The sequence below is a fragment of the Sceloporus undulatus genome, chromosome 2 (genome assembly GCF_019175285.1).
Source record: "Sceloporus undulatus isolate JIND9_A2432 ecotype Alabama chromosome 2, SceUnd_v1.1, whole genome shotgun sequence".
Taxonomy (NCBI): Eukaryota; Metazoa; Chordata; class Lepidosauria; order Squamata; family Phrynosomatidae; genus Sceloporus; species Sceloporus undulatus.
The window spans coordinates 224776861-224787355 of NC_056523.1; the positions used below are offsets into that span (position 1 = coordinate 224776861).

The window sequence follows — 10495 nt, forward strand, 5'->3', positions numbered from 1 at the left end:
AAGGAGGGCGACTAAAATGGTGAAAGGTCTGGAAACCTTGCCTTATGAGGAACAACTCAGGGAGCTGGGGATGTTTAGCCTGGAGAAGAGAAGGTTAAGAGGTGATATGATCGCCCTGTTTAAGTATTTGAAGGGATGCCATATTGAGGAGGGAGCAAGCTTGTTTTCTGCTGCTCCAGAGAACAGGACCCGGAACAATGGATGCAAGCTACAGGAAAAGAGATTCCACCTGAACATTAGGAGGAACTTCCTGACAGTAAGGGCTGTTCGACAATGGAATGCACTCCCTGTTTTTAGCTTTTATTGGGTAACGTCCTCCATTTTTCTCAAAGGTCCTGAAAGCAGAAACCAGTACATTTTGCAGTGCCTTGTCATCCTTTGTGGTTAGGACATGTTCTCACCCTGCTTCCAAGCAGCAGAAGAGCATCATGTTTCATTTTTCAGTCTTCCTGTTACTGGAAATGAGAGGTGAGAAGAAAGACAGTGAGAAGAGACACAGAAAGGCACTTATGTCTCTGTATTCTGATTTCAAGCACTTCTAGAACATTCCTACCGCCTTCTAGACTTTTTGATAAATGTGCAGTAAAATCCTAGCAAGGCACAGTTGTTTCAGTGATGGAGGACCTTTTACAGACCGAGTACCCAAACTGCAACCCGGACCCTACTTATTTATTGCAAAGTGCCACATCCCTCTGGCTTTCTAGTAAGAAACTCTGGCAAACTCTGTGCTAGGGCTAAAGCATGTGTGCCCACAGACAGGGCTCCGAGTGCCACCTCTGGCATGCGTGCCATAGGTTCGCCATCACTGAACTAGGACTTTGGAGACCAGGGTCAAATCCTGGCTCAGTCACAGAAACCCACTAGGTGATCTTGGTTGCACTCTCTCAGCCTCAGAAGATGACAGTGGCAAGCCCCCTTCTGAAGAAACTTACCAAGAAGACCCTGATTGGGTTGCCATAAATCAGAAATGTCTTAGAGACACATAACAACAACAAAGATCATAAAGGGCCATCCATCCTGTGCACGAGGGATTGTAGTTGCCCACTGCTTATCCCTTTCTTTCCTTTTTAAAAGAAAACCTTAAAGATGAGTGAGGTGAGGTGCATTTTACCACCAGCTAAAGCCTTTGCTTGATGTGTAAATGATAGTTTTCAGGTGAGATGGAACAGGATAGTCTCATCATCTTGATTGGCAGCTTCATCTTGAGAGTAAGATCACATGAAATCTGATCTCTAAACTCTTACAGACTGCCAAAATAAAGCTGCTTCGGGTCTCTTTGGAGGTACGCTATTTAAATGATGCATGGGTCCTAAGAGTCCGGAGGTCGCGCCAAGGCACACTCCATTTCTAAGCACTGGAGTGCAGCTTTGGTGCAGCTCCTGATTCTTAGGACGCATGCATCATTTAAACAGCATACCTCCAAAGAGACCCAAAGCAGCTTTATTTTGGCAGTCTGTAACAGGCCTTACTCAAAGAGTGGCAAGGGGCGTCTTGCTTTGTGTCTGAGATTTGTCATTTTCAGCTACTTGCTGTCTGTCCATTTAACAGATTGAGCATGGTGATATTAAAGCATCAACTTTGCAAAAGAAGGGACTGTTTTGTTGCACTCATTGGGGAGGCATTATAATATGTCATCTTGATATCAGTGCAGCAATTACTCTGTTTTTGCTGGAGGAATAACACGTTGCCAGCATGTTTCCTTTTGAGCCCTGTCAAAATACATCCCTGCAACAGAGAATTGCAGCCTTGAGGAGATACCCTGAACAGGTAAACACTTGTTTATCAGTCAGTGATAGTCATCTGAAAAGGCTCTCTATAAGTGGAGTTATTTTTTTTACTGACAACGTAGTCCTGTCATTACTTATGCTCCTCATATTAACAACAACACTGAAGTAGTGCTGTGCATATAATCATATAGACTACATATAGTTATGTTCAGATCTTATGAATCTGTCCAGAGCTGCTTTCAAGTTAAAGAAACAACAACAAAGTTATTAAATAATGATGATACTGATCCCTCAGCCTCCTCTGTAACTGTATATTCAAAGTTAGTATTATTAATTCTCAACCTATAATTTGGAAACTCAATCAAAACAGTAATATAAATACACACTTCTTGTGTTTTTCATTGTATTGTTCATTGTACCTTCATGGTGCTTTGTAAATAAAAATAACACCCATATTCCTCAGAAACAACAGTTACCTATATGTAGCCTGCAAGGATGATGTAAATGTAACAGCGTTCTTCAGCAACTGATGTACAGAGGAATATATTAGTATTTGGTTCCACCATGTCTAGTGGCTGTTAATAATTTACTCTCCATGAATTTGTTCAGCCCCCTTTGAAAGCCATAGAAGTAAAGAGCTATTGCTACATCTATTGAGAGTGTATTTAAATATGTACTATAGTTTTTTGTGGGGTTTTGGGGCTATGTGGCCATGTTCTAGAAGAGTTTCTTCCTGACGTTTCGCCAGCATCTGTGGCTGGCATCTTCAGAGAATGCTTCAGCCACAGATGCTGGCGAAATGTCAGGAAGAAACTTCTAGAACATGGCCACATAGTCCAAAAAACCCACAAAAAACTATGGATGCCAGCCATGAAAGCCTTCAACTTTACATTAAATATGTACTGTTTTTACCTATTCCTTTTTTGTATCCTGAAGCTTCCTCCCACCATCCAGGTTCAGTAGGTGACCCAGGGTTGTGGTATAATGAGAAAGAGAAGATATTCTCTATCAGTGTTTTCTATATGGTGCATAATTTTATGTACCTTTCTAATAGCCCTCCTTTTTACTAAGTGAATAGCCCAAAATGTGGTAATATTTCCTTGTGCTAGAGTTGTTCCTGTCCTTTCATAATCTTGGTTGCACTTTTCTGGAGTTTTAGCCAGTACTACAGTATTCTTCCTCAGTTGCCATGATGAGAACTCTACACAATATTCAGATATTATATATGCGGATGCCATCCAAGTCTTACCATGACATGTTCTCCTGAGGCTTATCCAGATTTGGGTGCTTCTCTAGTTGTAAGAACCCTGATAGGCCACTGTTGGAAGAGTTGGGGGTTGTTCAGACTATTTAGGGTTGTCTTTATTGAATAGCTGTACTGCCATAATAGTTTTAAATCCCCAAAACAATGTTTCTTAATCTTTCTGAGGTAGTGGGCCTGTAGGGTTTTTTCCCCAATGTGCCAGGAACTGGCACTATATTTGTGCCCCTTGGCTACCACTATTCTTTATTTTTCCTGAAAGGTTTGTATGGAGCAGCAGCCAACAGCTCACAGACCAGCATCAGCCCACAGACTATCACTGTTCTAGATAGTTTTGACATTCTGCTAGGCAAGTTGTGAAATCCTATACCCATTTGCCAGCCCAGTTGATGAAATCTATATCTACAGTAGTTTTCTGCCATCTGTGGATATCTTAGGACTTCCTTAGCAGCAGATGCTGAAACTGGTTAAGATGAAGACTTCCCCAAGTCCACCCCCTCACACATATCATAAGGAGAAATAGGAGTTACTGACTGGCTATTCTTTGTGCTCTATCAGTTCCCACCCACAAACCATCCCAGACTCTAAGAAAGAGGAGGCACATAGAAAGGGGCAGTTTTTGGCCCCAGGACAGATGTTCTTTGGCTGAGCAAGGGTATAGAAAAAGCCACACAGCAACTGTTGCTCAGTTTCTATGACCTTCATAATTAAGCTACCACTTTACCTGTCTTGCAGAATAGACTGTGCTGAAACACATCTCGATTTCTAATGCTTAGCTGCCATTACTCAATTTTACCTTCATCTGAGATATGTAGACGTAGGGATTAATTAATATGGAAACACTTGCAGCAGAGCTCCTAAACATACTCCTCTTACCTTCCCATTAAGGCAAATGGTCTCATAGATAGATGGCATATATCGATAGGCTATGCAAACATTCAGTCAACATTAGAGTCAGAATTAGAAGGTTCATTTTAGGCTAAGATGGGGGAGTGCAGAAAATAAACAGCATAAAATGCCATAAACAAATATATTCTACACTAGGCAACTCACATAGTCTTCATGATAGATGTGAAGGTCTTTAGACAAAATTGTGGGCTAGACAGCTGCATCTCTAACTTTACACTTGAGAGGGTGGTTGACAGGTACAGATTAATGAAGCAGATGAGCATAGTTATCCTTGATGGGGAATTTTAGGTTAAAGCATATTTAATTGAACTTAAACTTTGTCCATTTTCACATTGGCAGGAAGCTGATTTCAAATGTGTGATCATCATCTATTCACTGCCCCATGGGATAGGAAAGGAGGTGTGAATTGACACAAGCTCCTTTCCCAAGGGAGAAGGCTATCCTTTGTATTTAGGGGTGGTTACTGCCATATGAAATGAGGAAAATGTTTTAACCACAATCTTAGTCATAGTTATCAGGCAGAGGGATTTTTACAGGAGCATCTTTCTCTTAACTGTGACATGTCTGTCTGCATGTAAGGAGCCAATGGCAGATGTCACATTAAGTTGCTTAACCTCAGTCCTCCTATTGGTCTTGAGGCTGGGCTAGGATGTCGGTGGTGCCCCTGTGAGAAAGCTAGAATGGTGATGTGTAATGGCCTTGTTATTCCAATATGAGAAGACTTTCAAGGGGCCAGGAGCAGTGAAAGGAGAGGATGAAGTTCAATGGGAGGTGTGAGAGAAAACATGGAGGGGGGGAATATTGAAGAAGGAATGCAAATTGAATTGAAGAATGCTGCTCGTGCAAACAAGCTAGTAAAATGTGGGCTGTACAATGCAACTGTTAGGTGGATTTGTAATTGGTTGACCGGTTGAACCCAAAGGGTGGTCAGCAATGGTTCCTCTTCATCATGGAAAGATGTGACAAGTGGGGTGCCCCAGGATTCTGTCCTGGGCCCAATGCTATTCAACATCATCGACTTGGACAAAAGAATACAGAGCATGCTTATCAAATTTGCAGATGACACCAAATTAGGAGGAGTAGCTAATACCCCAGAGGACAGGATCAAAATTCACAATGACCTTAATAGATTAGGAAGCTGGCCAAAATTAACAAAAGGAATTTCAACAGGGATAAGTGTAAGGTACTTCAATTAGGGCAGAAAAAATGAAATGCATAGACATAGGATGGGGGACACCTGGCTTAAGGAGACTGTGAAAGGGACCTAGGAGTCCTAGTAGACCCCAAATTAAACATGAGTCAACAGTGTGATGTGCCAGCTAAAAAAGCCAATGCGAATCTAGTCTTTATCAGTAGAAGCATAATGTCTAGATAAAGAAAAGTAATAGTGTCAGTCTATTCTGCTTTGGTCAGGCATCACCTGGAATACTTGTTCTGGTTTGGGTACCACAATTCAAAAAGGATGTTGAAAAGCTGGAGCATGTCCAAAGGAGGGTGACCAAAATGGTGAAAGGTCTGGAAACCATGCCTTATGAGAAGAGACTTAGGGAGCTGGATATGTTTAATCCGGAGAAGAGAAGGTTAAGAGGTGATATGATAGCCATGTTTAAATATTTGAAGATGGAGCAAGCTTGTTTTCTGCTGCTCCAGTGACTAGGACCTGGAACAGTGGATTCAAACTACAGGAAAAGAGATTCCACCTCAGCATTAGAAAATTACGGACCTGAGCACAGGTCCGTAACTTTGGTATACTCCAGGTTTCAAGCCTGAGCCTGGAAATTCAGATTTCTGCAGTGGTCAGGAGTGCATTTCCATAGTTCTTAGAGATGTTGGATCTGGCTAGGGCTATGTTTTGGATTATTATATCATGCTTTGTGTGGTACTGCCTTTGAAACATCAATAGAAAAAAAAAGAGCTGCAGCCAGATTTTTAACTACAGCTCTTCACAGAATCACAGGGAACATGCAGCTCCTTTGTTACAGCAGCTCTAATGGCTGCCAGTCCATTTTAGCACAATTCAAAGTGCTGGTTATGACCTATAAAACCCTATATTAGCTGAAGTACTACTTTCTCCTATATATTCATGCCTATATTTTGAGGTCTCCAGGGAAGGCCCTTCTTTTCCTCCTACCACTTTCTCTGATATAGCTGCTTTTGTTCTGTGCCTTCAAGTTTTGACCCTATTGCTAGTTTTTTGGGGGGTTGAGAGTGTATGACTTGCTCAAGGCCATCCAGTGGATTTCCATGGCCAAACAGAGAATTGAACCTTGATCTCCAGAGTCATAAGAACCCCACCCAATATAGCTTTAAACCTTAATTATGCTTTTATTTTGATTCTACTGGTATTTCAGTTATATTTTAAGTTTTGCATGCTGTGAGCTGTTTAGCTTACTCAGTGTTAACTGTTGTAAGCTGTCTTGAGTCCCAGGGGGAAAGACTGGATAGATAGATAAAGTAAGAATAGACTTTTAAAGGAAATTTCCAGTTTTAATTTGTATAATACTAATGACCTCACTGCCTTTGTTTCTTAAAGGCTTAAGAAAATCACATAGCTGCTAACAGTGTGCAAAACATATATTAAAGGCTACATGTCAGCTGAGGGTCTTCCTAGCCCCACCATACACATATGGTAATATTATACAAGGAACTGTATAATATTATACAAGAACTGTCTGATTAAAAATAATAATTGAAAGCCGCTCTGAGAGCCATTAGGGCTGAAGGGCGGGGTATAAATACCTAAATAAATAAATATATATAAATATAACATGTGTAGTATTAACTGTGCACTTTTCCTCTCCCCATACCTTTTCCAGTGGGGAGAATGGGACAATGAGTCATGTTAACTTGTGCATACACCTGCTTTTCCACTTCATTAGAAGGAACCTTTGCCCTGTCAGTCAATGAACTGGCCATTTGCTTGGGCATGGTTTAAGCTAGAGGCATCTAGCTTAAGATGGAATAAAGAATGGAAACAGATAATATATAGCGCGCCTGTGTTATATGCGGGCATGCTTTACGCGGTCTTGAGCATACATGCTGAAGCCGCGGGGCGCAAGGGGTGGTGCGTCCCATTCAAATGAATGGCTGCATGCGCCCATGGCGCCCAGTGCGCCGCTGCGCACGAGCCCCATTGTTTCCAATGGGGCTCGAGCATAGGCAGAATTCGCCTTACGCAGTGGAGTCCGGAACGGATACCCTGCATAAGGCAAGGGCGGACTGTACAATGGACCTATAATGTGCTGTTGTGGTTATTGTGCTGCTTTTAAATCTGGCTCAACAACCTGTTCAACCAACTCAGTTGGTTTGCTCTCTTTGCTTTTCTACAGGAGTCTGATGGAGGCTTGTATATTTGCATGAACACATTCCTGGGCTTTGGAAAGCAGTATGTGAAGAAACATTATGAGAAGACAGGGCAGCGGGTCTACCTACATCTTAAGAAGACTCGCAAATTGGTAAGAAAAGCAGTGTTTCTGCCATATGTGCTTAATTCCTTGTGCTAAAGAACAGATCTGTCTGCTTAAATTTTTGAACATGGGAGAAAGACCCAGGTCTAAACAATGCTGCTGTGCATGCATGTGCTCTCCTGCAGTCTTTGCCCAGCTGCTCAGTCTTTAGCATTTTTTGAAGAGATTGCCTCTTAATTAGCATTTTCTTGGCTCTTCTACAGAAAGAAGAAGATACCAACTCCAGCTCTGGAGATCCTCCAAGAAAGAAACCAACCCGTCTAGCAATTGGTAAGGAACTAGTCCCATTCTTCTGTTAAGCTGATGAAGATAACCTTGCATACTGATGGGCTACAGTAGGCATGGACAACTTTGACAAATCTCGAAGTCATTTTCACCCTCTCTGGGATGTTGGTGGAAAACATGTCTGCTTTTCAAAACCCTGACAGCTCCCATGTTGAAAGGGAATGTTTATGACCAATTATGCTCCTAAAGGTTTGGAGTGAGATGCAGCTGGCCATTTAAAGGCTATTTCAATCTCCTCCTCCACTTATTTTAGGGTTGAAATAGCTTCTCTTTTAAACACAGTGTTTTGGTTTGGCAAGGTACAATGGGGATCTTGCAGATGGCCTATAGACTGCCCACCTTGGGCTTCAGTTTTCCTAATAATCAACATTCCAGTATACTGTATCACATTTCTTCTCAGACTATGTATCTACTAAACCAGGATCTGAGGTTGTAGAATTTGGTATTTCCTTTCAGTTTAGGCTTTAGAAGTTTTTACATTATCTTTTCTGTCTCTGAATGGCTGCTGTTGTCTTTTTTTAATAGGTGTGGAAGGTGGGTTTGACATCCCAGAGGAGAAATATGAATATGATGAACATGTCAAAATAGTCATTTTACCAGAGCACTTGGATATTCCTCGGGATGGACTGGATGGTCTGCCCGATATGGTCAAAGACAGGGTAAGTTCTTCATTTCACCTGAGATAGGTGAAAGAGCTCTCATGGTCTCAAATGTTTTCTGTAGAAGCAAAGTTACAGTGTTACTGGGGGAGGATGCCCTAGTAGAACTCTGTAAAACCAGGTTTGTTAGTAGGTACTGTGGGTTGGCAGGGTGGAAGAAGCCATACCTTTAGGCTACGGATGAGCGACTTTGGTGGGGCTAGGAGAGCTGCATTAGGCCCAAAATGGTGGAAGTTTTTTTAATGGAAAAACAAAACTAGAAGTGACCACTGTAGTGTCCATTCTCGGTTTTGTGGGCTTTTCAGTCTTGCCCCCTCTCCCAGCTTTGCAAGTCCAAAACTGCCACTCCTGGACGCTCTCAAAGTGTAAGCTTGCTCCCTTTTGTGTGTGTGTTGGAGGGGGGGAAAACAAGACTGGAAATGACTTGACTTGAAAGGCAATAATAGGCCTTGGGCTTCACATTGAGGGCACATTTTGCCCATCCTTTCTTTCTCCTACAGATTTCTAGTGCAATTGAAGCTATTCTGACAGCAGACTCTGCATCACGGAAACAGGAGGTGCAGGCTTGGGATGGGGAGGTTCGACGTGTATCTAGACATGCCTTCTCACTTCAGCAGCTCCCAAATGGTGTGCGTATCCCTCCTTGGTGAGTTTGACTGCATCCCCTTAGCACCTTCTTCCTTTACCCCTGTGGAGTAATGTGGCAAGATGGAAGCTAGAGGTCCTTATTAACATATAACTTCTTTCCTCTCAATTTTAACTGAGACCCATGTCCCTCTTATTTAGGCTGCATAATACAAGCCAGTGAGTTCTGCAAGGGGCAGTCTTGAAATTGGTTTAGTGTATGCATGCTTCCTGGTGGAAGTGGCTGAAAGTAGATACTGTACTTATATCCCTGCATAGTGGTTGGAAGTGCAGCAAGTGTGATATGCGAGAGAATCTCTGGCTCAACATGACAGATGGGTCCATTCTTTGTGGACGGCGCTACTTTGATGGCAGTGGGGGCAACAATCATGCTGTGGAGCATTACCGAGAGACTGGCTACCCGTTGGCTGTGAAGTTGGGAACCATCACTCCTGATGGAGCTGGTAAGATAAACATTTAGTTATGACTACAAGTTGTGTGCATTCTGCAGCTTCTGCCAAGGTAGCTGCTGGAGCCCTGGCTTTGATTTTGAGTTTTTTAGTCTCTGAGGGGTTCTTTGCTTCACTTGCGCTGACGTTGATGTAAGAAGAGTACAATATTACTTGCTTACAAGAGCAGCCTTTCAAACCTAATCAAAGTTGACTGTGAAGAGAACATCACTGTTCAAGTATGTGGCAGTGTTTTCCTATGTGTGGAAGGTTTTATAGGGAATTTGGTGCACAAAATTTCATGGAAGCTGGCCTGCTTTGCCAGGAAAGGCCATCTATTCTTGCAGTGCAGAAGTCAGAAGTGAATTTTATTGCTTGGACTGATTCTCTAACCACGCAACTGGCATTTTAGAATTGGATCTTCAACTCTTCGGGACCACATGCACTCCCACACAATCCTCAGATAAAGACATGCACTGGAATTAAAGGAAAGTGTGGAGTGTATCTAGTTACTTGTTTCTCTTTGTCCCCAACTTCTAGCAACTTCAACCAGAGCTCTGTTAAATTTAATATGTCCTCCATGGTCTGTATGAAATTGCTTCAAATTATATCAGTGTGTGCAATCATCTTTCAGGTGGTTTTCCTGTGTGGCACAGTTCCAAAGGTTAAGGATCTCTATAGGCCTCCCACTGGACCTAAGATGACCATGTAATCCATTAATATATATATTTATACACACACACACACACTGTATTACCCTATATACTCAACGATAAGTTGAGAAATTTAAGCCCCAAAATTGACCCTAAAATTTTGGGTAGACTTATATAAGAGTCAATACATCAGTAGTGCTTAGAAAGGTCCTAAAGCAAGCAAGCCTGATGCCCCAATCTCCAATCTCTGTTTTGCAAGCCTTTGTTTCCTATTGGAAAAACTCCCCATTTAAATCCACTTGCTTCTCTCTCTGGTCCATTTTGCAAGCCCTGGCTTCCTATGGAAAAACCTCTCCATTTAAATCCATGTGCTTCTCTCTCTCTGATCCATTTTGTAAGCCTTGGCTTCCTATGGAAAAACCTCTCCATTTAAATCCATGTGCTTCTCTCTCTCTGGTCCA

The 10495-nt window shown here is 42.2% G+C and overlaps 1 protein-coding gene across 2 annotated transcripts in view; it reads left to right on the forward strand.

Moving 5' to 3' along the window:
• Positions 1 to 10495, forward strand: part of USP5 (ubiquitin specific peptidase 5) — a 26056-nt gene that overhangs the window by 1445 nt on the left and 14116 nt on the right. For both annotated transcript variants that reach the window (XM_042452767.1, XM_042452768.1), the window contains exons 2-6: positions 7227 to 7352; positions 7568 to 7634; positions 8175 to 8308; positions 8809 to 8954; positions 9212 to 9396. In XM_042452767.1, the coding sequence (XP_042308701.1) occupies positions 7227 to 7352; positions 7568 to 7634; positions 8175 to 8308; positions 8809 to 8954; positions 9212 to 9396 (658 nt within the window). The remainder of the gene's footprint in view (positions 1 to 7226; positions 7353 to 7567; positions 7635 to 8174; positions 8309 to 8808; positions 8955 to 9211; positions 9397 to 10495) is intronic.